Below are 27,827 nucleotides of genomic sequence, written 5' to 3' on the forward strand. Positions count from 1 at the left end.
TTCCTCTTCTATTTGCCAGGAGGTGATGGGACCAGTGGCCACGATCTTCGTATTTTTGATGCTGAGCTTCAGACCATATTTTGCGCTCTCCTCTTTCACCCTCATTAAAAGGTTCTTTAATTCCTCCTCACTTTCTGCCATCAAGGTTGTGTCATCTGCATATCTGAGGTTGTTGATATTTCTTCCGGCAATCTAGCCTTCTACAATTCCTGCGCCGCAGAGGCTACATGACCCTCGGGTGTCCTTTGCAATTCTAGGATTCTATCATTTGAAGACCCTCCCGGGCAGGTCCTGTTCCTGCGCTTCCTCTCCTTTGTCTTCCCTTTCCCATTCCCTTCTTCTTCTGCTCTCCCTCCCTCCCTCCTTCCCCCTCTCTCCTTTGTCTTCCTTTCTCTCCCGTTCTCCTTTCCTCCCGGGGAGAGGCGGGGACAGCCGGGAGCCTCCGCGCTGTGACGCGCAGAGGAAGCGGCGAGGGGGAAGCGGAGCCATGGCTGCAGCAGGTACCCGGGAGGGAGGCGGGGATCGGGGCCCGTAGGCAGCAGGGAGGGAGGGAGGCGCGCTCCCGGCCCGGCTCGGATCCAGACCCTCTTTCTCCCCGCAGCCAGCCCAGCTCAGAGGAAGGAACCTGCTTTTCCAGCTGTGCGCCCAGGGCGCACGGCTCCCAGGCGGACTCCTGCCGGGATGGAGAGCGCTGGTCCTCTGAGCGCGCACAGACGGCTGCAAAGCCCAAACTCAAAGGATGGAGAATGGTGCTGATGTTGGGGCTGCGCAGCCCCAGCTCCTCTTCATTTATCTCCCTGCCCCGATGGGTTGTAGGCAGGTGTTAGCCCTGCTCAGAGTAGACCCATTGGAAACAATGGGCGTGACTAACAGCGGTTCTGTTGCAGAGTCAAGATTTAAGTGTATCATCTGTCCGTCTCTCTCTGTCCATCCATCCATTCTTCCATCCCTCCGTACGATCATATTAATTTTAGAATTCTGAATTTATTGTTATTCACGTTTTATACTGTATTTTATGCTGTTTTTTGTTGCATCCATTAAGTGTTTTAAAGTTGTTGTTAGCCGCCCTGAGCCCGGTTTTCTGAACCGTGAAGGGCGGGGTATAAATAAAAAATATATTATTTTATTTATTATTAATTTCGCAAAATTTATATGCCGCATAATTGTTAAAAAAAACCCAAAACCCTACAATCATCAATCCTTGCTAATACATTTTCACAAAATTTAGACAGCACGATTGAAAACAAAAAAATCCCCAAAACTCAAGGCAGTTTGCAGAAAGATAAAACAACAACAGAGACAAGTAAACAACAACAACTATTCAATAATATATCCAGTGAAAGGCAGGGCACACATATCCTAAACATCTATTCGTTTATTCATGCCGGGTTTTTTATATTAATAGTTTATTTTATTAAGAAAGTTTAATTTATAGGAAGAGAGTGAGAAAAAAAAGAAAGGAAATAAACCAATACAGTGGTATCTCGGGTTAAGTACTTAATTCGTTCCGGAGGTCCGTTCTTAACCTGAAACTGTTCTTAACCTGAAGCACCACTTTAGCTAATGGGGCCTCCCGCTGCCGCCGCGCCACCGGAGGAACACGATTTCTGTTCTCATCTTGAAGCAAAGTTCTTAACCTGAGGTACTATTTCTGGGTTAGCGGAGTCTGTAACCTGAAGTGTATGTAACCTGAAGTGTCTGTAACCCGAGGTACCACTGTAGTTCCTTCCCATGTTGGGTCTATGCAGGCTGTAAGCTCCAGAACCTCTTTCCTTCCCCTTCTCTCATTCGCTCTCCCCAAACTCGTTGGACTCCCTCGGTTTTGGCTTATATTCTCACTTGGGGCGCAAGGAAGTATCCCTCACTCTGGAGGGACGGGAGGAGGAAGAAGATTTGCCATGAGGAGGGAGATTAGACAAAGCTTCAAATAAAGTGGTACCTTGGTTCTCAAACTTAATCCGTTCCGGAAGTCCGTTCCAAAACCAAAGCGTTCCAAAACCAAGCTGTGCTTTCCCATAGAGAGCAATGCAGAAGGGATTAATCCGTTCCAGACTTTTAAAAACAACCCTCAAAGCAGCAATTTAGCATGACTTTTACTATCTAACAAGACCATTGCTCCATAAAATGAAAGCAATAATCATTGTACTGCACTATTAAATAAATAAGACAGTATTGTAGGTGATAGAAATTTAAATTTTTTTCCCCTTACATTCACTGATGATAGTCATTGTTTGGAGGGGGGGCTTTTATCCATTTCTGGAAGTGGGCTCCACACAGTCACAAAAACAAATGAACCGACAAAGCCTCAAAACAAAACTGCAAAATAAATAGCAAAAACAAAAGCGCCCAACTTAATCCATTGCAGAAGTCCGTTTGACTTCTGAAATGTTTGAAAACCAAGGCGCGGCTTCTGATTGGTGCAGGCGCCCCGGAAACAATAGCCGACAGCCGCATCGGATGTTCGGCTTCCGAAAAACGTTCAGAAACCGGAACAGTTACTCCTGGGTCTTTTGTGTTTGAGAACCAAGGCATTTGGGAACCAAGGTACCACTCTAATTAGGGGAGTGGGGAGATGGAAGGGCCTATGCAATTCTCCAGCTGCAACCCCAGACTCATCTAGTTTTAGCCAAATCAAACCTACGCCCCTTCTCTATACAAGGGGTCAGGGGACGATCACAAGTGGTAACACCAAAGTCGTGTCCATCAAGAACTGTCCCGCCAATCTTCACCTTCATAAGGACTAAGGTAAAGGTAAAGGGACCCCTGATCATTAGGTCCAGTCGTGGCCGACTCTGGGGTTGCGGCGCTCATCTCGCTTTACTGGCCGAGGGAGCCGGCGTACAGCTTCCGGGTGATGTGGCCAGCAGGACTAAGCCGCTTCTGGCGAACCAGAGCAGCGCACGGAAACGCCCTTTACCTTCCTGCCGGAGTGGTACCTATTTATCTACTTGCACTTTGAGGTGCTTTCAAACTGCTAGGTTGGCAGGAGCAGGGACCGAGCAACGGGAGCTCACCCTGTCGCAGGGATTCGAACCACCGACCTTCTGATCGGCAAGTCCTAGGCTATGTGGTTTAACCCACAGCGCCACCCGTGTCCCTTCATAAGGACTAGGAGCTTCCTTTTTAATTTTTACAGAAGGCACTGAACCCTAGATGCTGGATTTTGCATGAGATTTCCCAGCTCTCTGATTCACAAATCACTCCGTATGGAAAGCAACTTCTAAACAATTGGGAGCTACAAGGAGTTGCTTTCTCCTGAGGAAGCCCATCTGTCTAGCTCAGTATAGCCTGCAATGGCAGGTAGCGGATCATCGTATTGCGGAATTGGAAGGGACCTCCAGAGTCCCAGCAGTGCAGGAATCTCAGCTAAAGCATCCATGGCAGATGGCCAGCCAAACTTGGTCTGGCCCAGGCATAGGCAAACATGGCCCTCCAGATGTTTTGAGACTACAATTCCCATCATCCCTGACCACTGGTCCTGTTAGCCAGGGATGATGGGAGTTGTAGTCCCAGAACATCTGGAGGGCTGAGTTTGCCTATCCCTGGTCTGGACACTAGACTTTTGCTGATGCAGCCTAGAATAAAAAGGTAAAGGGACCCCTGACTCTGGGGTTGCGGCGCTCATCTCGCTTTATCGGCCGAGGGAGCCGGCGTACAGCTTCCGGGTCATGTGGCCAGCAGGACTAAGCCACTTCTGGCAAACCAGAGCAGCGCACGGAAACGCCGTTTACCTTCCCGCCGGAACGGTACCTATTTACCTACTTGCACTTTGACGTGTTTTCGAACTGCTAGGTTGGCAGGAGCAGGGACTGAGCAATGGGAGCTCACCCCGTTGTCGCGGGGATTCGAACCACTGACCTTCTGATCGGCAAGCCCTAGGCTCTGTGGTTTAACCCACAGCGCCACCTGCATCCCGCAGCCTAGAATAGCCTTAGCCTTTTTTTGCTGCTGCATCACACTGTGGACTCACGTTAAGCTTGTGGTCCACCGAGACCCCTTAGATCCTATTCACACATGCTTCTAGTAACTCGGATGTACCCCATCCTATATATGTGCATCTGGTTCTTCCTGCCTAAGTGCAGAACCTGACATTTGTCCCTATTAGAATTCCTTTTGTTAGCTTGGACCCAGTTCTCCGCAATCTGTTAAGGTCATTTCGAATTCTGATTCTGCCTTCTGCGGCATCAGCTAACCTTCCCAGTTTGGTGTCTACTAGCTCTTGGGGGTGGGTAGAGGAATATTCCCAACCCCACCTTGATTTGCCAGGGATCGAACCTAAATTTCCCAGCCTGATCCCTCCCAGCTCCCTGGTCATTCCTTCTGTGCTTACTCTTCCCAAACCATAGCTGTCAACTGTCCCTTATTTGGCGGGAAAGTCCCTTATCCCAGCGCCATGTCCCGCTGCTGTCCCTTATTGATGATGTCCCTTAAATTTCCCGGGTTTCAAAGGAAGCAGCTCCTCTCCCTCCCTCCCTGCCGGCCAAGGAGAAGGGAGGCTCCAACTGTGTTGCTTGGCTGCGTTGCTCACCCAATAAGGAGTCTAAGAACGACTGGGGGGTGGAGCTTGCATGCCTTGTGCCGATCCAATCGGCCGCGTTGCCTGGGGACTCGCCTTTGCTCAGCGCTTCCCAGCGGAGAGGTGACGGTGGTTTCCCTTGCTGCATCCCCTTTGCCGGGTTGCTGCGCTGTGGGAACCACCGCTTGAGGCTTCGTTTGGCTGCTGGCTGGGCTTTCTGCCTTTGGCTCGGAGGGGCTCAGAAGTTGAACGTACCTGTGCTCTGAAAATCCCTTATTTTGGCTGCTGATCCCTTATTTCCGAGGCTGCTGGTCCCTTATTTTCAAATCTGTAAGTTGACAGCTATGTCCCAAACCCTAGATGCAGAATCCCTCGGAGGAGACGATTGCCTGGAAGAGGACGAGGAAGAGCTGGAGGCGAGCTTGGAAGACCACGAGAACGTGGGGAAATTACTGGTTCCCGGCAGGCGTAGCTGCTGCATTCTGACCCGTCGCGGAATCACTCTGCGCGTGCTTCTCAAGGACGGACTGATTGAGCCCGGAGAGGGCGTCCTCTCCATTTACTACCTGGTAATAATAATAATAATAATAATAATAATAATAATAATAATAATTTATTATTTGTACCTCGCCCATCTGGCTGGGTTTCCCCAGCCACTCTGGGCGGCTCCCAACAAAGACCAAAAATACACTAAGATGTCACACATAAAAAACTTGCCTTCAGATGTCTTCTAAAAGTCTGGCAGTTATTATTCTCTTTGACATCTGGTGGGAGGGCTTTCCACAGGGCGGGTGCCACCACCAAGAAGGCCCTCTGCCTGGTTCACTGTAGCCTCACTTCTCGCAATGAAGGAACCACCAGAAGGCCCTCGGCGCTGGACCTCAGCGTCCAGACAGAACGCTAAGATGCTCTCGTCGTTCCGTCGCTTCTCCTTGCAAGAAGCGGGCAAGGGGAGTGCTGCTCCTCAATGGTGTTTGATGTGATACGTTAAGTAGCAGTCAAGCACAACATTCCTTGTTTTCCTAGAGTGGCCATGCAGGGGGAATGTTCCTGTTTCCTCCTAGCTGGGACATACTTCCTTTTGCATATGACTAGAGGTGGGCATATGAGACGCGGGTGGCACTGGGAAAAAAAATAGAGAATACTTTGCCTCTTTTCATATTTACAGTTATTTATACCTCTATAAGGGTGGCGCTGTGGTCTAAACCACTGAGCCTAGGACTTGCTGATCAGAAGGTCGCCGGTTCAAATCCCCGCGATGGGGTGAGCTCCTGTTGCTCAGTCCCTGCTCCTGCCAACCTTGTGGTTCGAAAGCACGTCAAAGTGCAAGTAGATAAATAGGTACCGCTCGGGCGGGAAGGTAAACGGCGTTTCCGTGTGCTGCTCTGGTTCGCCAGAAGTGGCTTAGTCATGCTGGCCACATGACCCGGAAGCTGTACGCCGACTCCCTCGGCCAAGAAAGCGAGATGAGCGCTGCAACCCCAGAGTCAGTCACGACTGGACTTAAATGGTCAGGGGTCCGTTTACCTTTACCTAGAGGTGGGCATGACCTTACCTGTAACAAAAGGGACAGGGCACACAGTTCTCTCTCTTTTTGACTTCCTCCATCGTTGGATCAGCTTTTAGCTAGAGATTAGCTTCCAGCCAACAGAGGACACTGGGACTATCTCCATATGGGATAGATCCACGTATATACTTTGTAACTAAGTCTGCCTTCAGAGATCCATCTGTGAACTGAATGTGAGTAAACTACTTATATACATAGCTGTCAACTTTTCCCTTTTCTTGCGAGGAATCCTATTTGAAATAAGGGAATTTCTCTTTTAAAAAGGGAAACGACAGCTATGCTTATATATACTTTAGACAAGATTGTGGTGTGTTTATTCTTTTAAGAGGGGTATAAGAGAACTTACCAGGAAGCTGACAGTGAGAGGCTTACACAAGCCTGCAACCAGCTACCCGCTGTGTGTTTAAAAGGGGAATGTGAAACTTGGCTAAGCAAAGGAACTTGCTAACGCAAGTTAGGAAGGATATTAATAAACAATATATCCTCTCCTGCCTCCCTGAACATTCCCATAAATGGCGCCCACCTGAGAGGAGCTGGAACTGAGCTGGGGGAAAAAGCACTGGTTACAACATAAATGAACTTAGAAAAAGACTGGAGTCATCTATTTCTCTCCTGCACACCCACCCATGCCTTCATTTTGTCTCTTCTCTTTCTCTCTCTCTCTCTCTACATTTTTATTGGTTATTTTATTTTATTTTTTTAAAGAATATTTATTAAAGTTTTCAATAGTAATACAATAAAAAGAAAAAAAAACAAAAGTACAAAAATACAAAAATAAAAATATTTAAAAACACATAAAGTTTCCATTACTTATTTTTCATTAACTTATTTCCCAGACCTCCTCATACCTCCCTTTTTTGTATTCCAATTCAAATTGTTAGTTCAGCAAATCCTTATCAATAAATTTTAACCTATTTCTAAACCTTTTTTTCCATATTCTCTTAAGGCATTACAGCTGGAAACCACTTAATTTCTATCCGACATCATTCTAACATTCATTAATTTTGCAATATTTCTGTAAATAGTCTTTAAATTTCTTCCAATCTTCTTCCGCCGACTCTTCTCCCTGGTCTCGGATTCTGCCATTTTATTGGGGTTTTTTAACATATCATTTCCAACAATCGTTTAACATAACATCTGATCTTATACAATATTTTAGACTTCTGTCAAGCACTTCTGAAGATTTTCCACTCTTTATCATTTGTTCTGCATTTCTTAATTTCTCTATTACTTTTGATTATCCTTAACCAATAATTCTCATCATAGTCTTTCTTGCAATATTTCAAATAGTCCTCCTTATAGATCTTCTTGCAGTCCTACTAGCATAATCTGTTTGTTACAATTGCTTTTCAAATAGTTCAAATATTTACTCCAGTCTTCTAAGAATCTCTGATCCCGCAGATTTCGAATCCTTCCTGTTGTCTAATTCTGCATAGTCCATTAATTTCATTAGCCATTCCTCTTTCGTCAGTAATTCTTCTTGCTTCCAGTTTTGTGGCAATAATATTCTTGCTGCCGTCATTGCATATAAAAACAACTTACAGTCCTGTCTATTAATATCATCTCCTACAATGCTAATTAAAAATGCTTCTGGTTTTTTTAATACAGTGGTACCTCGGGTTAAGTACTTAATTCGTTCCGGAGGTCCGTACTTAACCTGAAACTGTTCTTAACCTGAAGCACCACTTTAGCTAATGGGGCCTCCTGCTGCTGCCGCGCCGCCGGAGCACGATTTCTGTTCTCATCCTGAAGCAAAGTTCTTAACCTGAAGCACTATTTCTGGGTTAGTGGAGTCTGTAACCTGAAGTGTATGTAACATGAAGCGTATGTAACCCGAGGTACCACTGTAATCACTTGAAGGAATCAATTAGGCCTGTAAATTACCAGAATCAATTACCATTGTAAATGTATATTTCAACATCTTTGTCGTCTCATTATATATCGTTTCCCAGAAGTTTTCCACTTTTTTACATTCCCATTGTCTCTCCTCTCTCACCTGTCCCAGGGCAAGAAGTTCTTGGGCGACCTCTTGACGGATGGCAAGATCGTTTGGCAGGAGACGGGTCAAGTGTTCAACTCGCCTAGCGCCTGGGCGACCTACTGCAAAAAGCTTGTCAACCCAGCCAAGAAGTCTGGGTGTGGCTGGGCATCGGTCAAGTATAAGGGCCAGAAATTAGACCAGTATAAAGCTGTTTGGCTAAAGAAGTACCAGCCCAACACGCCCCCTGCAGAGGAGGTGAGTGAATACCCTAATTTCTCTAAGTAAGCAACAAGGGACGCGGGTGGCACTGTGGGTTAAACCACAGAGCCTAGGACTTGCCGATCAGAAGGTTGGTGGTTCGAATCCCCGCGACGGGGTGAGCTCTGAGGGCATGGCTGTTCTGCCTTCCTCACATGACAGCTCTTGTAGGCTGAGCAGCAGTGGGGAGACTGTCCTCTCTGACGGCTTTTGCATCTATTTTTCTCCCCCAGAGTTTAGTGAGCGAAGGGGAAGAGGACGAGCTTGGCGATGAGGAGGAAGAAGAAGCCAAGGGGGTTAAGTCAGTCCTCTCAGAGTCCATGCTAGCTAAGAAATTGGAGGACAAGACCCGGAAGCAACAGACCAAAAGTCTTGCAGAATTGCACAGCTCAGGTATGTCAATGTAGTATTGATTTATATGCCACTGACTTGCCAAATTGGGCTTCTAAGCAGTTTACAAATGTAAAACCAATTATATATTTTTTTTTAAAACCCTATTACTTGTGATTTAAATACACAATGAAACAATTTCACTCATCCTTTAAAAACACCCATAAACTTAGTACAGTGGTATCTCGGGTTATATATGCTTCAGGTTACAGACTCTGCTAACCCAGAAATATTACCTCGGGTTAAGAACTTTGCTTCAGGATGAGAACAGAAATTGTGCAGCTGCGGCGGTAGTAGGAGGCCCCATTAGCTAAAGTGGTGCTTCAGGTTAAGAACAGTTTCAGGTTAAGAACGGACATCTGGAACGAATTAAGTACTTAATCCGAGGTACCACTATACAGTCATACTTTGGTTCTCAAACGAAATCCATTCTGGAAGTCCGTTCAACTTCCGAAAACGTTCGAAAACCAAGGCGTGGCTTTGATTGGCTGTAGGAGCTTCCTGCAGCCAATCGGAAGTCGCAGAAGCTGCGTCGGATGTTCGGCTTCCAAAAAAAGTTCACAAACTGGAACACTCACTTCCGGGTTTGCAGTGTTTGGGAGCCAAAACATTTGAGTCACAAAGCGTTCAACAACCAAGGTACAACTGTATAGTTTTATTACATATGCGACCACAAAACAGTCTGACTCCACAAACAGATCTTTATACAGCAGGACGCTTTGAAATAAAAGAAATTTGTCAGAACTGATGTCCTCACAGATTCTTGGAAAACAGACTTCCCCCCGCCGAAGGGAGGAATTTTGGCTAGCGCTGTTGTTTAGTCGCTTAGTCGTGTCCAACCCTTCGTGACCCCCTGGACCAGAGCACGCCAGGCCCTCCTGTCTTCCACTGCCTCCCGCAGTTTGGTCAGACTCATGCTGGTAGCTTCGAGAACACTGTCCCACCATCTCGTCCTCTGTCGCCCCCTTCTCCTTGTGCCCTCCATCTTTCCCAACATCAGGGTCTTTTCCAGGGAGTCTTCCCTTCTCCTGAGGTGGCCAAAGTACTGGAGTCTCAGCTTCACGATCTGTCCTTCCAGTGAGCACTCAGGGCTGATTTCCTTCCGAATGGAGAGGTTTGATCTTCTTGCAGTCCATGGGACTCTCAAGAGTCTCCTCCAGCACCAGAATTCAAAAGCATCCATTCTTCGGCGATCAGCCTTCTTTATGGTCCAGCTCTCACTTCCATACATCACTACTGGGAAAACCGTAGCTTTAACTATATGGACCTTTGTTGGCAAGGTGATGTCTCTGCTTTTTAAGATGCTGTCTAGGTCTGTCATTGCTTTTCTCCCAAGAAGCACGCGTCTTTTAATTTTGTGGCTGCTGTCACCGTCTGCAGTGACCATGGAGCCCAAGAAAGTAAAATCTCTCCCTGCCTCCATTTCTTCCTCTTCTATTTGCCAGGAGGTGATGGGACCAGTGGCCATGATCTTCGTTTTCTTGATGTTGAGCTTCAGACCATATTTTGCGCACTCATCTTTCACCCTCATTAAAAGGTTCTTTAATTCCTCCTCACTTCCTGCCATCAAGGTTGTGTCATCTGCATATCTGAGGTTGTTGATATTTCTTCCGGCAATCTTAATTCCGGCTTGGGATTCATCCAGCCCAGGCTTTCGCATGATGAATTCTGCATATAAGTTAAATAAGCAGGGAGACAATATACAGCCTTGCCGTACTCCTTTCCCAATTTTGAACCAATCTGTTGTTCCATATCCAGTTCTAACTGTAGCTTCTTGTCCCACATAGAGATTTCCCAGGAGACAGATGAGGTGATCTGGCACTCCCATTTCTTTAAGAACTTGCCATACCCTTTGATAAAGGTCACAATAGTTTTGCTATGTATAAAAAATCACCAAAATACATTTTGTAAACGAAACGAAGCACAAACACCCACAATTAAAATGTAGAATAAAAGAAACCTGTTTAAACGGTGCAACAATGGAAGGCGTTGAAACGGAGGGTGGAGATGTTTAATTTTGCGTTTCATGGCTCAATTTAGCTCAGTGATGGCCAGTCGCTTTGTTTTTAACCGCAGATAACAGCAAAAGGCTGGACTGCAGGAATCGAATCCCTGTCCGTTATTGCAGCCTGGGGAGTCGGGACTCTGCCAGGTACGTCCATCGTATGTATGAAATCCTTTCAGTAGCTAGAGGCAGATGTCTTGTGTGCATAGCTGTCAGCTTACAGATTTGAAAATAAGGGAACAGCAGCCTTGAAAATAAGGGACCAGCAGCCAAAATAAGGGACCTGCAGCCTCACCTGTTCCAGGCACTCCAGTCTTCCTGTCCTCCTGCAGTCTGGTCAAACTCATGCTGCTGGCTTCGAGAACACTGTCCAACCAACGTTGTAACCAGAGGTTCAACTGAACAGAATCTGAATCACATGCACCACAAGGCCTATGCAGCCTCAGCTTAAGATGGCTCCCCGGCCTGGCTTTGCACTGCAAAGTTTGCAGCAGCACGTGCAACAAAATGGCGTCCAGCATTCAAAAACCCCCTCAGCTTGCATTAACTAGCCACACACAAGGCATGCAAGCTCCACCCCCCCAGTCATTCTTAGACTTCTTATTGGGTGGGCAACACAGCCAAGCAACACAGTTGGAGCCTCCCTCCTCCCTGGCCGGCAAGGAGGGAGGGAGAGGAGCTGCTTCCTTTGAAATTTAAGGGACATCATTTAAGGGACATCCATCAATAAGGGACAGCAGCGGGACATGGCGCTGGAATAAGGGACTGTCCCTTCAAATAAGGGACACTTGACAGCTATGCTTGTGTGCAGCTGTGCTCAGGGGGTGAAATCTGGCAACCGAGTGCAGCATGCTGACAACCTCAGGGTCTAATTTAAAAAGCAGGGGGAAAGGCTCTAGTCCTCAAGGCAAAGGCAGACTTGAGAATGGATGCCTCTGTTTTGCGTCGGTGGGTGGGGAGGCAGGATTTCAGCAGCGGCTGGAGAAGCTAGTTTGCTGAAATGCGGCCAACGCTGTAAAAGAGACAACTCTGGCTGGGATTCACAACGTGGCCCTCTAGACTTCTCTCACCGGCCCCTGGAAAGTGCCCACAATTCTTGCACAGTGTTTCCCCAAGCCGGAACATGCCCTTGGGCTTAATAATAATAATAATAATAATAATAATAATAATAATAATATATTACTTATACCCGCCCATCTGCCTGAGTTCCCCCAGCCAATCTGGGCGGCTTCCAACAAAAGATTAAAATACAATACAGTGGTACCTCGGGTTACATACGCTTCAGGTTACAGACTCCGCTAACCCAGAAATAGTGCTTCAGGTTAAGAACTTTGCTTCAGGATGAGAACAGAAATTGTGCTCCGGCAGAGCGGCAGCACTAGGAGGCCCCATTAGCTAAAGTGGTGCTTCAGGTTAAGAACAGTTTCAGGTTAAGTACGGACCTCCGGAACAAATTAAGTACTTAACCCGAGGTACCACTGTGGTCTGTCAGACATTAAAAGCTTCCCTAAACAGGGCTGCCTTCAGATGTCTTCTAAAAGTCTGGTAGTTGTTGTTCTCTTTGACAGCTGGTGGGAGGGCGTTCCACAGGGCGGGTGCCACCACCGAGAAGGCCCTCTGCCTGGTTCCCTGTAACTTGGCTTCTTGCGGCGAGGGAACCTTTAGCAAGGCCTCTTGCTGGCTGGGGAGGGCAGAGAGGGGTGAGTCAATGTTATTAGACTCCTGAAATTTACATGTATTGCTCCTCCCACTTTTGGCTCTGGCCCGCCCACCACTGGCCCGTGGCCCCTGGAAGGGAGTGTGGCCCCTGGGCTGAAACAGTTTCCCCTCTCCTTGCAACAGCACTTTGCGATACGCTGCGGCGTTTGTGCGGTTTTTGGCAAAATAGTACGAAAGCAAAATAACGACCTGCTGAATGCAAGATGGGTTTAGAACACAATTTTGTAAACCAATTCTGAAGAAAATGTTGTTGTTTTTTAACCACTCTAACGGGCAACCTGATATTTTCTTTTCTTGTGATTTTGGCATTTATGCCAGAAGACAATTATTAGAGGCCTTACAACTCAGTAGGCTGAATTCTATGATACCAACAGTTCAGGACCTGCTTTCGGACAGGAATGATCAAATTACCGTATTTTTCGCTCTATAAGATGCACCAGACCACAAGACGCACCTAGTTTTTGGAGGAGGAAAACAAGAAAAAAAATATTCTGAATCCCAGAAGCCAGAACAGCAAGAGGGATCGCTGCGCAGTGAAAGCAGCAATCCCTCTTGCTGTTCTGGCTTCTGGGATAGCTGCGCAGCCTGCATTCGCTCCATAAGACGCACACACATTTCCCCTTACTTTTTAGGTGGGAAAAAGTGAGTCTTATAGAGCAAAAAATATGGTAGCACGAAAGCAAAATAACGACTTGCTGAATGCAAGATGGGTTTAGAACACAATTGTGTAAACCAATTCTGAAGAAAATGTTGTTGTTTTTTAACCACTCTAACAAGGAACCTGATACTTTGGAGCATATTTTATTTTCTTGTGATTTGCCATTTATGCCAGAACCGAATTATTAGAGGCCTTACAACTCAATAGGCTGAATTCTATGCTACCAACGGTTCCGGACCTGCTTTCGGACAGGAATGATCAAATTACTTTAATAGTGGTTGAATTTTTGAGTGCTGTCCATGTAGAAAGACTGGGCCGTTATAAAGAGATTTAGTGGTTCTTAATTGATTGGTGATGTGGTAGTGTTGTGTTGTATTGTATTATTTATGCAAATTGATTTCCTCTGGAGTTAAAGATCTGACCGGGACAAACCTTGTTATGCTGAGCTCGTATCTTGCACAATTTGTATACAGTGTCTGTTAATATGTGGTTTGCTATGCCTAATAGCAGGTGGCGCTGTGGGTTAAACCACAAAGCCTAGGACTTGCCGATCAGAAGGTCAGCAGTTCGAATCCCTGTGACGGGGTGAGCTCCCGTTGCTCGGTCCCTGCTCCTGCCAACCTAGCAGTTCGAAAGCACATCAAAGTGCAAGTAGATAAATAGGTACCACTCCAGCGGGAAGGTAAACTGTGTTTCCGTGCACTGCTCTGGTTCACCAGAGGCGGCTTAGTCCTGCTGGCCACATGACCCGGAAGCTGTACGCCGGCTCCCTCAGCCAATAAAGCGAGATGAGTGCCGCAACCCCAGAGTCGGCCACGACTGGACCTAATGGTCAGGGGTCCCTTTACCTTTACCTTATGCCTAATAAAGTATATTTGATGATGTAAACCACTCTAACGGGCTTTGTTTGGGAAGGAATTTTCCACAAACAAAACATGCCATCCATTTATACTGTGATTCGTTTATACGGTGAGCCTTTCTGTGATCCTCAGTTGTTTAACAAATAAATACAGGATTGACTGCCCCAAGGCAAGCTTAAGTCGTATTTAAAAGCCTTTGCATTCTGCTCATTAAGATATATATGTTTAATGCCACTAGTCCTCATAATGGCCGTTTCTTTGTCTGCCTTTAGGAATCCCCACACCTTGGTGGAAGTGACGTCTTTCGCTGCCCTTAACAAGTTCCAGCCTTTCAACGTCGCCATCTCCAGCAACGTCCTTTTGTTAGTGGTACGTGGACATTTGGCAGGGCCTTGGCCGGCCCCACCAAGAGGCAAGGGGAGAAGCAACCGCCTCAGTAATAATATAATAATAAATTATTCTTTCTACCCTACCCATCTGGCTGGGTTTCCCCAGCCACTCGGGGGCGGCTCCCAACAGAATATTAAAACAGAATAGAACATCAAACATTAAAAATTTCCCTCAGGCGGCAGAAACCAGTGGTGCAGCAGATCCTGATGCTGATTTTTCTTCTGCCCTCCCTGCCTGGTTCCTGATGTAAATCTTCCCTGGTGGAAATAATGCAAGCGGAAAGTTCCCTTAATAATTGCAATTTTTTTAAAAAAACCATCCCCTTGGGAATCAGCACTGCTTAGGTTCGGAAAAAATAGCCTGCAGTCTTTTTTCCTCTGCTAGTGCATACAGTAGTAGTAGTAATTATTATTATTATTATTATTATTATTATTATTATTATTATTATTACCCCGCCCATCTGGCCACTCTGGGCAGCTCCCAACAAAATTAAAAGCACAATAAAACATCAAAGATTAAAAACTTCCTTAAACAGGGCTGCTTTCAGATGTCTTCTAAAAGTCAGATAGCTGTTTATTTCCTTTACACCTGGTGGGTGCCACCACCGAGAAGGCCCTCTGCCTGGTTCCCTGTAACTTCACTTTTCACAGAGAGGGAACTGCCAGAAGGTCCTCAGAGCTGGACCTCAGCGTCCGGGCTGAACGATGGGGGTGGAGACGCTCCTTCAGGTATACAGGACCGAGGCCGTTTAGGGATTGAAAGGTCTGCAGCAATGATTAGAATTGTGCTCGGAAATGTCCTGGGAGCCAATGAAGGTTTTTCAGGACAAGTATTATATGGCCTTGGTGGCCACACCCAGTCACCAGTCTAGGTTGTTGTAGTTTCTGGGTCACCTTCAAAGGTAGCCCCACGTAGAGCACATTGCAGTAGTCCAAGCAGGAGATAACCAGAGCATGCATCACTCTGGCGAGACAGTGTGGGCAGGGAGGGTCTCATTCTGCGTACCAGACGGAGCTGGTAGACAGCTGCCCTGGACACAGAATTAACCTGCGCCTCCATGGACCGCTGTGAGTCCAAAATGACTCCCAGGCTGCGCACCTGGTCCTTCGGGGGCACAGTTGCCCCATTCAGGACCAGGGAATCCTCCACACCCGCCTGCCCCCTGTCCCCCAGAAACAGTCCTTCTGTCTTGTCAGGATTCAACCTCTATCTGTTAGCCGCCATCCATCCTCCAACCGCCTCCAGGCACTCACACAGGGCTTTCACTGGTTCTGATTTAAAAGAGAGGTAGAGCTTTTGGGAGCGGAGGGAGGAATCCACAAATCTGATAGCTTGGACTCTGATATGAGGAATATAGCATTGTAGAGTCGGAAGGGACACTAAGAGTCATCTAGTCTGACCCCCGTGCAATGCAGGGGTTATGGGAGCTGGAGTCTAGCAGCACCCAGAGTGTGACTGTGGCACCAAAGGGTGACCAAACCTCTAAACATGTGCTCTTTCCCCCCTTCCTTGTAGGACTTCCATAGCCACCTGACGAAGAGTGAAGTGACTGGCTATCTCGGCGGTCGCTGGGACACCAACAGCCAGCGTAAGTTCCCCTGGGGTAACTAGCAAGGGAGTGGAGCTGAAATGTTCCAAATTTCCTTTAAAATGTACTTAATTAAATACATTTTAAAATGTATTTACCGTATTTTTTGCTCTATAAGACTCACTTTTTCCCTCCTAAAAAGTAAGGGGAAATGTGTGTGCGTCTTATGGAGCGAATGCAGGCTGCGCAGCTATCCCAGAAGCCAGAACAGCAAGAGGGATTGCTGCTTTCACTGCGCAGATATCCCTCTTGCTGTTCTGGCTTCTGAGATTCAGAATATTTTTTTTCTTGTTTTCCTCCTCCAAAAACTAGGTTCGTCTTGTGGTCTGGTGTGTCTTATAGAGCGGAAAATACGGTAATTAAATAACAGGACCAGTGGTCAGGGATGATGGGAATTGTAGTCCTAAACATCTGGAGGGCCGGAGTTTGCTTATGCCTGACTTACATCGTAGGAGCCTGCACAACACAAAACACTGTTGCTGTATGTAGGTTTTTATTTTTTATCTATGCCTATGCCTGGTCTGGGACACAGGTGGCGCTGTGGGTTAAACCACAGAGCCTAGGGCTTGCCGATCAGGTCAGCAGTTCGAATCCCTGCGACGGGGTGAGCTCCCGTTGCTTGGTCCCAGCTCCTGCCAACCTAGCAGTTCAAAAGCACATCAAAGTGCATGTAGATAAATAGGTACCACTCCGGCGGGAAGGTAAACGGCGTTTCCGTGCGCTGCTCTGGTTCGCCAGAAGCGGCTCAGTCATGCTGGCCACATGACCCGGAAGCTGTACGCCGGCTCCCTTGGCCAGTAAAGCGAGATGAGCGCGGCAACCCCAGAGTCGGCCACGACTGGACCTAATGGTCAGGGGTCCCTTTACCTTTACCTATGCCTGGTCTAAGAGGACTCTCAAGATTGACTTTCAAGCTCTCACACATCTTTTCTTTTTTAAATCTTTCAGTGTTAACGGTGCTGAGGGCATTCCCTTGCCGATCACGCCTTGCGGACGGGGACCTAGCAGCTGCTGTGGAAGAAGAGGTAAGGAGCTCATATCATTAGTAATGGTGGTGCTGGAGTCCAGCATGGGGTAGCTGGCACCACAACTGCCCCATGGATTGTGTGTTCGATTCTTCCTTTGCCCTCCAGCTGTCTTGGAAGTATAACTCCCGGGAAACAGCTTGGATGAGGATGATGGGAAGACAAGTTGCTCCCTGTTCGAGGGTGTTCTTTGGTTGGGACCTCCTTCGTTTTCCATTTTGGGGCTAACGAAATACGGACCGCAGTAGCGGCATACATTTGTTGTTTAGTTGTTTAGTTGTGTCCGACTCTTTGTGACCCCCTGGACCAGAGCACGCCAGCCACTCCTGTCTTCCACTGCCTCCCGCAGTTTGGTCAGACTCATGCTGGTAGCTTCAAAAACACTGTCCCACCATCTCGTCCTCTGTCGTCCCCTTCTCCTTGCGCCCTCCATCTTTCCTAACATCAGGGTCTTTTCCAGGGAGTCTTCTCTTCTCAGGAGGTGGCCAAAGTATTGGAGCCTCAGCTTCAGGATCTGTCCTTCCAGTGAGCACTCAGGGCTGATTTCCTTCAGAATGGAGAGGCTTGATCTTCTTGCAGTCCACGGGACTCTCAAGAGTCTCCTCCAGCACCAGAATTCAGAAGCATCAATTCTTCTGGATATGCTTAAGACTGCTGAAAAGCAACATCCTTTTCCCTCTTGTCTTCAGATATGCCAGAACCTCTTTATGCGTGGGCTTTCCCTGGTGGGCTGGTATCACAGCCACCCGTTCAGCCATGCCCTGCCATCCCTCCAGGACATCGATACTCAAATGGACTACCAGCTGAAGCTCCAGGGAACCAGCAACAGCTTCCAGCCTTGCTTGGCACTCATCTGCGGTAAGTGGCAGAAGGGTGCCCGTCCGTCTGAACAAAACAGCCTGTGCTGGTCCTGTGGGTTAACCATGAGGCGAGGTCCAAGTCCAGTCCATGGTCGAGGGTGCAGTATGGAGGCAGTCTGTCAAAGCTGAAACTAGGTCCAAGGAAGGTGAGGTCAGGAGCTCCGGCAGGACAGGGTACAGGCAGGAACTGGTTACCAACAATGTTGCTCCCACAACTTGGGACCGGGGCTGGCTGGCTTTTATATGCCCTGAGGCATAGGGTGGCCCCGGTCCACAGGTGACTCGCCTCTCCTGGCCTGGAGGCGAGCACTCCTCCTATGAGAACTTAGTTCCCTCCGCCTCTCTGCCCTGAGCCTCTGCAGCTCAGGAGAGGCTGGAGGGTTACCGGACCCAGAGGCAACCTCCTCTTCCCCTGACGGGGCTGAGAATGGGTCCTCCATCACCTCAGGAACCAGAGCAGACTCAGCTGATGCCTGCACCTGAGGATCCAGCACAGGTGAGGACCCTTCAGGCTCAGGCCCCAGCCCCGGCTCAGCTGGTTCTGGAGGCGGGGAATCCTGTGCAGGCTGGGATTCCTCAGGTTCAGCCTCTGAGTCCGAATCCCAGGCCATCACACAGCCCACCGTCTCGCAGCACTCTGCAAACGTTAGGTGCAGAAACAAGCAGCAATGTACCTCTCCCAATGTTTCTCCTTTACGGATTGCTCCTGTGTCTAATCCCGTCTGTAACTCGCTCTACGTGGGGCTGCCCTTGAGACTGACCCAGAAACTCCAGTGGGTGCAGAATGCCGCGGCAAGACTCCTTACGGGGTCCTCGCTGCAAGATCACATTCACCCAGTGCTATACTAGCTGCACTGGCTCCCTGTGGAGTACAGGGTCAGGTTTAAGGTGCTGGTTTCAACCTTTAAAGCCCTCTACGGCCTAGGACCCTCGTACCTATGGGACCGCCTCTCCCGGTATGTCCCACAGCACCACCCGCATCCTACCCTATATATAGAAATGAGCAAACCAGTGATATTTTAGGGAGCAGGCTAGTAGGCGGGGCCCAAGACTTACACCAGGCATAGGCAAATTCGGCCCTCAGATGTTTCGGGACTACAACTCCCATCATCCCTAGCTAGCAGGACCAGTGGTCAGGGATAATGGGAATTGTAGTCCCAAAACATCTGGAGGGCCGAGTTTGCCTGTGCCTGACTTACATCATAGGAGCCTGCACAACACAAAACACGGTTGCTATATGTAGGTTTTATTTTATGTTTCATCTTTTATTTTGGAAATGTACACCCAGTTTTTTTTCCTTTAATTTTTTTGGGGGCCCCCAAGAAAGTGGGGCCCTAAGCAATAGCTTGTTTAGCTTATACGTAAATTTGTTTAGTTTATACAGTGGTGCCTGGCAAGACGAAATTAATTCGTTCCACAAGTTTTTTCGTCTTGCGAGTTTTTCGTCTTGCGAAGCACAGTTTCCCATAGGAATGCATTGAAAATCAATCAATGCGTTCCTATGGAAACCGCCTTCAGACCAGGTCCGGGGACAGTCTGTCCCCCGACCTCTTCTGAAGGCTGGGGGGGGGACAAGGGCTTTTCTTCCCACCCCCAGCATTTTAAAAAACCCTGGGACAGCAGAGGACGGCTTTTGAAGGCAGGTGGGGGGGAGCAAAGACTTTCGCCCCCCGCCAGCCTTCAGAAGAGGTCCTGGACCTCTTCTGAAGGCTGGCGGGGGGCGAAAGTCTTTGCTCCCCCCCCCCGCCTGCCTTCCCGGGGGCTTTAAAATCGCCCCGGGACAGCGGAGTCCTCCGCTGTCCCGGGGTTTTTTAAAATGCCTTCAAAAGCCGTCCGGGACAGTGGAGAAACGCGCCGCGTTTCTCTGCTCTCCCGGGAAGGCAGGCAGGGGGGAGCAAAGACTTTTGCCCCCCGCCCACCTTCAGAAGAGGTCCAGGACCTCTTCTGAAGGCGGGCAGGGGGCAAAAGTCTTTGCTCCCCCCCCCCCCTGCCTGCCTTCAAAAGCCATCCGGGATAGCAGGTAGCGCTTCCCTGCTATCCTGGACTGCTTTTAAAATGCTGGTGGTGGGGAGCAAAGCCTTTCGCCCCCGCCGCCCTTCCTGGACCTCTTCTGAAGGCCGGAGGGGGGGGAAAGGCTTTGCTCCTCACCGCCAGCATTTAAAAGAGGTCCCCGGAGATTTCCCTTCTTGCGAAGCAAGCCCATAGGGAAATTTGTTTTGCGAAGCGCCTCCAAAACGGAAAACCCTTTTGTCTAGCGGGTTTTTCGTCTTGCGAGGCGTTCGTCTTGCGGGGCACCACTGAACTGTTCCCATGCTAGGTGCCCAAGTGATCTGGAGAGCCAGTGTGGTGTAGCGGTTAAGAGTGGTAGTCTCGTAATCTGGTGAACCGGGTTCGATTCCCCGCTCCTCCACCTGCAGCTGCTGGGTGACCTTGGGCCAGTCACACTTCTCTGAAGTCTCTCAGTCCCATTCACCTCACAGAGTGTTTGTTGTGGGGGAGGAAGGGAAAGGAGATTGTTAGCCGCTTTGAGACTCCTTCGGGTAGTGATAAAGTGGGATATCAAATCCAAACTCTTCTTCTGTCTTATTGTCCCCTCAGGTCCATACTGCCATGCCAACCAAGGCATGGAGTCGAAGATTGCGCCCTTCTGGGTTATGCCCCCTCCGGAGGTGAGACCTGCAGGGCCTGAGCATGGTGCTCTTTGAGAGAGCGGGGGGCGCAAGAAAGTACCTCACACCAAATCAGACCAGTGGTTTGGAAAATTCAGCCGGTGCAGAACTCAGCACCCAGCTTGCTCACTGAAGGAAGACGGTCTGAGCATATTACACAGATCTGGTCCGACTGCACTGGCTACCAATTAGTTTCCGGGCCCAATTCAAAGTGCTGGAGGTCCTCTAAATAATACAAATGGGTGATCTCTTGCAGCATAATGTGCCTTGTTGTTGTTTAGTCATTTAGTCGTGTCCGCCTCTTCGTGACCCCCTGGACCAGAGCACGCCAGGCACTCCTGTCTTCCACTGCCTCCTGCAGTTTGGTCAAACTCATGTCCCACCATCTTGTCCTCTGTCGTCCCCTTCTCCTTGTGCCCTCCATCTTTCCCAACATCAGGGTCTTTTCCAGGGAGTCTTCTCTTCTCATGAGGTGGCCAAAGTCTTGGAGCCTCAGCTTCAGGATCTGTCCTTCCAGTGAGCACTCAGGGCTGATTTCCTTCAGAATGGAGAGGTTGGATCTTCTTGCATTCCATGGGACTCTCAAGAGTCTCCTCCAGCACCAGAATTCAAACGCATCCATTCTTAGGCGATCAGCCTTCTTTATGGTCCAGCTCTCACTTCCATACATACTAGGTTCTGACCTAGAAAGGCTTAAACCGTGGGTAGGCATACTAAGGTCTGGGGGCCCAGAATGCAGCTGCTGGACTGGTGACTGGGAGCGGCTGCCAAGACCACATAGCACTGGTCCTGAAAGACCTGCACTGGCTCCCAGTACGTTTCCGAGCACAATCCAAAGTGTTGGTGCTGACCTTTAAAGTCCTAAATGGCCCAGTATACCTGAAGGTGGTTGGACAGTGTTCTCGAAGCTACAAACATGAGTCATAGAATCATAGAATCATAGAGTTGGAAGAGACCACAAGGGCCATCGAGTCCAACCCCCTGTCAAGCAGGAAACACCATCAGAGCACTCCTGACATATGGTTGTCAAGCCTCTGCTTAAAGACCTCCAAAGAAGGAGACTCCACCACACTCCTTGGCAGCAAATTCCACTGTCAAACAGCTCTTACTGTCAGGAAGTTCTTCCTAATGTTTAGGTGGAATCTTCGTTCTTGTAGTTTGGATCCATTGCTCCGTGTCCGCTTCTCTGGAGCAGCAGAAAACAACCTTTCTCCCTCCTCTATGTGACATCCTTTTCTATATTTGAACATGGCTATCATATCACCCCTTAACCTCCTCTTCTCCAGGCTAAACATGCCCAGCTCCCTTAGCCGTTCCTCATAAGGCATCGTTTCCAGGCCTTTGACCATTTTGGTTGCCCTCCTCTGGACACGTTCCAGTTTGTCAGTGTCCTTCTTGAACTGTGGTGCCCAGAACTGGACACAGTACTCCAGGTGAGGTCTGACCAGAGCAGAATACAATGGCACTATTACTTCCCTTGATCTAGATGCTATACTCCTATTGATGCAGCCCAGAATTGCATTGGCTTTTTTAGCTGCCGCGTCACACTGTTGGCTCATGTCAAGTTTGTGGTCAACCAAGACTCCTAGATCCTTTTCACATGTACTGCTCTGATGCCAGGTGTCTGACCAAACTGCGGGAGGCAGTGGAAGACAGGAGTGCCTGGCGTGCTCTGGTCCATGGGGTCACAAAGAGTCGGACATGACATACCTGAAAGAGTGTCTCCACCCCCATCGTCCATGGAGGTCCAGCTCCGAGGGCCTTCTGGTGGTTCCCTCATTGCGAGAAGTGAGGTTACAGGGAACCAGGCAGAGGGCCTTCTCGGTGGTGGCACCCTCCCTGTGGAACAGCCTTTGGGAGCTGCCAGATGGGCGGAATATAAATATTATTATTTTTATTTGCACTAGCAGAGGGAAAAAACTGCAGGATATTTTTCCGGACCTAAGCCGCGTTGATTCCCAAGGGGATGTTTGGTACACTGTCAATTGCTTGCTGCTGTTAACATGTGTATGTGTTAATCAGTTGGTGCTGTATAAATATTATAATCAATAAATAAAAGGGTAAAATCACTTGCTGCTCAGAAGTATGCTGGCTCAAAAAACGGTGGTGCATTCTGAGGAGCTGCACCTCTAAGCCACCAGGGGGCGCTTTACAACTTTGGTTCTCCTGAGCAAGTCAAGAGAGTGAGAGAAAAAAAAACACAATTTGATATTATTCACTTCTCTGTATCTCTCTCTTCACCCCCTTCCCCGGCCAAATATTCTCTTCCACCAGCAAAGGCCTTATGATTACGGCATCCCCATGGAGGTTGAGGTCACCTACGTCCAAGACGGCTTCCTCACCAACGACGTTCTCCACGAGATGGTAACTTGGGTCCATCTGAATTTCACATCTGCTCGGGGTCACCAAAGCGCCTTTTGTTCCAGACACACAGGGCTGCGATGATCTAAAGCGAGGCCTCTTGAAAAACAAAATTTGTAACTGATGGCAAAACAATCCTTACATTCAGAGAGCCCTGCGGGCATTCACAATGCAAGCGTTGTGTATGAGCTGGACAGTCAATCTTCAGAGTCCTTTTAGACCAGGCATAGGCAAACTCTGGCCCTCCAGATGTTTGGGACTACAGTTCCCAGCATCCCTGACCACTGGTCCTGCTAGATAGGGATGATGGGAGTTGTAGTCCCAGAACATCTGGAGGACCGAGTTTGCCTATGCCCGTCTTAGACCCAAGGCTCCTTCGAATTCTTGCCAGGTTCCCTTAAGAAGCCCTTGGTCGCAGAGTTGTGGGAAAATTTGGGGTTGCCTTTAGAGCCCAACTCTCAGTGTCCCCTAAGTCTGTTTATCATTCGGAGAAAAATGAACCGTAGAATTGTAGAGTTGGAAGGGACGTCAAGGGTAGTCTATTGCAATGCCCTGCAATGCAGAAAAAGGTAAAGGATCCCTGGACAGTTACGTCCAGTCAAAGGCGACTATGGGGTTGCGGCCCTCATCTTGCTTTCAGGCCAAGGGAGCCGGCGTTTGTCCGCAGACAGCTTTCCGGGTCATGTGGCCAGCAGGACTAAACTGCTTCTGGCGCAATGGGACACCGTGACAGAAACCAGAGCGCACGGAAACGCCGTTTACCTTCCTGCCGGAGTGGTACCTATTTATCTACTTGCGCTGGTGTGCTTTCGAACTGCTAGGTTGGCAGGAGCTGGGATAGAGCAATGGGAGCTCACTCCGTCATGGGGATTCGAACCGCCGACCACCTGATCGGCAAGCCCAAGAGGCTCAGTGGTTTAGACAACAGCGCCACTTGCAGGTTTTTTTATCTGCAGGAAAACCAGTACAGTGGTACCTCGGGTTACAAACACTTTGGGTTACAAACTCCGCTAACTCGGAAGTAGTACCTCAGGTTGAGAACTTTGCCCCAGGATGAGAACGGAAATCAAGCGGTGGCAGCGGGAGGCCCCATTAGTGCAAGGGTGCCTCAGGTTAAGAACGGTTTCGGGTTAAGAATGGACCTCCAGAACGAATTAAGTTTGTAACCTGTGGTATGACAGTAGAAGGAAAGCAAGGGAGATCTTTTCTAGAAAAAGAGGTGCCGGAACTCGCCATGAACTCCCCTTGTTCTCTTAGAATGGCAATGGCAGCCATCTGAGAGCTGCCAGAACAGAGTCCCTTAAAAAAAGCCTTGTGCACAACACTCCTGCGGTGTAGGCCGAATGTGAGTCCTGTTCTTTCTTCCTCACAGATGCTGCTGGTGGAGTTTTACAAAGCGGCGCCCGACGTAGTGAAGTTTCAAGAGATGTGGAGTCAGGAGCAGACCTATTTGGATAAACTTAAGGTAATCTCGAGGAAGAGTTGTGTAGGGATATCGCGGAGTGGGCAGTGGGGTCCGGAGGGAGCACACTTTCCCACCAGCAGGTTGCCACAGTCTGCCTGCACACGTGACCCTGGGGTGTGGGGCACCCCCCCCCCGACAAGCCACAGCTGTCTGTACGTCGTTCCACCTCTGTCTGACCTTTTACAGTCTCCGTAGTCTGCGGTGTCCTGTCTGTAACCTTTGTCCCGGAGACCTTTTGTCTCCTTCGTCATATGCTGTGCAAGGAGAAAATGACGCGGTGGAAACAGGTGCCAAAATAACTTTGTGCCACCCCACGATCTCGGGACTGGAAAATGTGTAAAGGTCACAGCCCAAAATGCATTTGCCTGGCTTGCATATTTGCCTCAATAAAAGGAGGCTCCACAGGACTGGCCGGCAGCTTGCTTCAGCTCACCTGTGCGCAGCTCACATGATGATCAACTCCTGTCTTGGGCCTTCACTTCAAGTTGCCCAGCAGTGGAGCAGACCTCCAGGGAAGGTGGTAGATTCTTCTTCCTTGGAGGTTTTCAGGCAGGGGTTGGGTGGGCATTCGTTAAACTGGTATTCTTGGGCTGCAGGGGGTGGACTGGGTGACCCTCAGGGGTCCCTTCCGACTCCACAAGTCTCTAGTTATGCATGCCCTGGTTATTTGGACTACTGCAATGCGCTATCCATGGGGCTACCTTTGAAGGTGACCCGGAAACTGCAGCTAATCCAGAATGCGGCAGCTAGACTGGTGACTGGGAGCGGCCGCTGAGACCACATAACACTGGTCCTGAAAGACCTACATTGGCTCCCAGTACGTTTCTGAGCACAATTTAAAGTGTTGGTGCTAACCTTGAAAGCCCTAAATGGCCCAGTATACCCGAAGGAGAGTCTCCACCTCCACCGTTCTGCCCGGACACTGAGGTCCCACACCGAGGGCCTTCTGGCGGTTTCCTCGCTGCCAGAAGCCAAGTTACAGGGAACCAGGCAGAGGGCCTTCTCGGTGGTGGCGCCCACCCTGTGGAACGCCCTCCCACCAGATGTCAAAGAGAACAACAACTACCAGACTTTTAGAAGACATCTGAAGGCAGCCCTGTTTAGGGAAGCTTTTAATGTTTGATGGATTGCTGTATTTTAATATTTCGTTGGAAGCCGCCCAGAGTGGCTGGGGAAGCCCAGCCAGATGGGCGGGGTATAAGTAATAAATTATTATTTTAAAATGTAAAACATAAAAATTTAGTAAGAATTAGAGAGAGAGAAAGTATCACACAGTGATTTGTGGGTGGGCCGTGCAAGGGAGAAGCCATTTTTCTTGCCTACTTGCATTTAGCAAGCTGCTGAGGCTCACTTATGGTCCCAGTGCCCTGCCTGTTCGAATGATGAATGCTGCTATCCTTTCCTTGCAGGGCTCATTGGCTTCCAGGACGCCCAAGGACCAAGGTTTCGGACACATCCTGGAACAAGTCTACAGCATCCTCAAACAATACAGCTGAAACCAGGAGGTTTTGATGAGCTGTCAGTCAGGGGTTAGGGAAAGAAGTTTGGGTGAGAAGCTTCCCCCCTCCACTTTGAAACCCAATTCTGTCCAATCTTGCTTGGCAGGTAGAGAGGGAAATGGAGACCCTGTGTGTGTGTGTGTGTGTTTGTGTGTGTTTAAGAAAGATTTTTCATGAGTTTAAGAGGAGACACCGGACCAGCCAAGAACACGCTTTGATTTGCCTATGTGGAAGCTAGAGAAGCTATCTGTTCCCATGTACTGGGCTTGGCGTCATGGGACAGAACACACCCATTTCATAGATGCGTCGACTGAAGCAACCTGGCTTGCGAGGCCTCAAAAGGACCCCTTGGTAGATCTCGAATTCAATCCAGCACAGTGTTGTGCACTGGTCAACACCGCTGATCTCCTCTTGAGGTTTTCTGAGATGGAACAAAAGCCCTCATCTCTCCAGTTTCTCGTGCTGTGAAGGGTGGGGAGAAACTCGCCTGTGTATCTGAGCTGGTAAGAGAGCAGATTAAAAAAAGGGGTGGGGTTGCCTTTCTAAAAAATTTCACGGATCTGTAGAAGCAGCAAAAACCGAGTAAAAAGGCAGCAGATTTAAGCTAAAAAGGACGGAAGCTTACCGTATTTTTCACCCCATAGGGCGCACCGGCCCATAGGACGCACCTAGGTTTTTTTTTGGGGGGGGGAATAAAGAAAAAAAATTATTCCCCCCCAGGCTTCCCCCGACCCCAGCCCCCAGAACAGGCTGCTATCCGCAAGCCTAGGAACTCCCGCCGGTCTCCCCTGGCTTCAGGATGCAGGCTGCTGTCCACAAGCCTTCGGAGCCCAGCGGGAACTCCCACTGGGCTCCCAAGGCTTGCGGATAGCTTCCTGAAGCCTGGAGAGCAAGAGGGGTCGGTGCGCACCAACCCCTCTAGCTCTCCAGGCTTCAGCGAAAGCCTGCATTCGCCCCATAGGACGCACACACATTTCTCCTTCATTTTTGGAGGGGGAAAAGTGCGTCCTATAGGGCGAAAAATACGGTACTTTGCGTAAAAGCAGGGTTGTGGGCAAGTTGGTGAAAATCTTGCTTTGTCCTTAAAGGTAAAGGGTAAAGGGACCCCTGACCATTAGGTCCAGTCGTGGCCAACTCTGGGGTTGCGGCGCTCATCTCGCTTTATTGGCCGAGGGAGCCGGCGTACAGCTTCCAGGTCATGTGGCCAGCAGGACTTAGCCGCTTCTGGCAAACCAGAGCAGCGCACAGAAACGCCGTTTACCTTCCCGCCAGAGCGGTACTTATTTATCTACTTGCACTTTGATGTGCTTCCGAACTGCTAGGTTGACAGGAGCAGGGACCAAGCAACGGGAGCTCACCCCGTCACGGGGATTCGAACCGCCGACCTTCCGATCGCCAAGTCCTAGGCTCTGTGGTTTAACCCACAGCACCACCACCCGCATCCTGTGCTTTGTCCTTTCTGTGTTCCTTAAAAGCAGCTGTGCATCTATCTGTTCCTGTGGCTCTCGGGTAGGGAAGCTGTGATGCTCCAGATGTTTCTGGACTCCTGGCAGGAATGACCGGAGCTGGGAATCCCAGCAAACTGGTTCCAACAGCTCTGCAGAACAAGCTGCTCCAGGAGGAGATTTGCCTGTCACATCTCTTTCCAAGTACAGTCCTGCCCTGGCCTCCCTCTGGTCAGCCTCTGCTGGAGATGGGGCAGTTCCGTCCCGGTTTTTGTTGTTGTTGAATGTACAGGCAACTTCCTGCTCACACGTGTTCTGTTTGCCAAGTGGTACCCAGAAATGAGGAGCACTTGGTCAACCGGGCCCTCGCTGTCGCTCCGGCTCATGCAAGGGCTTGCTTGACCAGCTCAGCTTCCCCGTGCAGCAGTAGGCCTTTGCTGAACAGCCTCAACAAGCCTCTGGCTCACGAGGAGACCCTTCCCAGAGCCCAGAGGATGTCCTCTTTGGGCTCTGGAGAGGGTCTCCAGACAAGCTGGGCTTTGGCTTCCTTGGCAACTGCTGCTGCGCTACC

The 27,827-nt window shown here is 49.1% G+C and overlaps 1 protein-coding gene across 3 annotated transcripts; it reads left to right on the forward strand.

Moving 5' to 3' along the window:
* Positions 1-389: 389 nt before the first annotated feature.
* MPND (MPN domain containing) lies at positions 390-26,262 on the forward strand. Of its 3 annotated transcripts, XM_081895679.1 has the most exons (13): positions 390-500; positions 4,877-5,085; positions 8,089-8,319; positions 8,556-8,715; positions 10,789-10,864; positions 14,227-14,323; positions 15,860-15,932; positions 16,881-16,957; positions 17,647-17,815; positions 20,416-20,486; positions 22,761-22,850; positions 24,220-24,312; positions 25,722-26,262. In XM_081895679.1, exons 1-13 carry the CDS (start codon positions 488-490, stop codon positions 25,806-25,808), a joined length of 1,446 nt encoding a protein of 481 aa, XP_081751805.1. In that variant the 5' UTR covers positions 390-487; the 3' UTR covers positions 25,809-26,262. The 3 variants fall into 3 exon arrangements, with proteins under 3 accessions (XP_081751805.1, XP_081751806.1, XP_081751804.1); XM_081895678.1 differs by lacking the exon at positions 390-500 and having other exon boundaries at positions 4,322-5,085; XM_081895680.1 differs by lacking the exons at positions 390-500; positions 10,789-10,864; positions 14,227-14,323; positions 15,860-15,932 and having other exon boundaries at positions 4,320-5,085.
* The last annotated feature ends 1,565 nt before the right edge of the window (positions 26,263-27,827 follow it).

This window comes from Podarcis melisellensis (genome assembly GCF_964234715.1).
Source record: "Podarcis melisellensis genome assembly, chromosome: 18".
Classification (NCBI taxonomy): domain Eukaryota; kingdom Metazoa; phylum Chordata; class Lepidosauria; order Squamata; family Lacertidae; genus Podarcis; species Podarcis melisellensis.

Coding starts and splice junctions, on each gene's coding strand:
- MPND (XM_081895678.1), top strand. CDS start 4,861: ATGTCCCAAACCCTAGATGCAGAATCCCTCGGAGGAGACGATTGCCTG. Junction 5,086..8,088: donor TCCTCTCCATTTACTACCTG/GTAATAATAATA, acceptor CACCTGTCCCAG/GGCAAGAAGTTCTTGGGCGA. Junction 17,816..20,415: donor TTGCTTGGCACTCATCTGCG/GTAAGTGGCAGA, acceptor TTGTCCCCTCAG/GTCCATACTGCCATGCCAAC.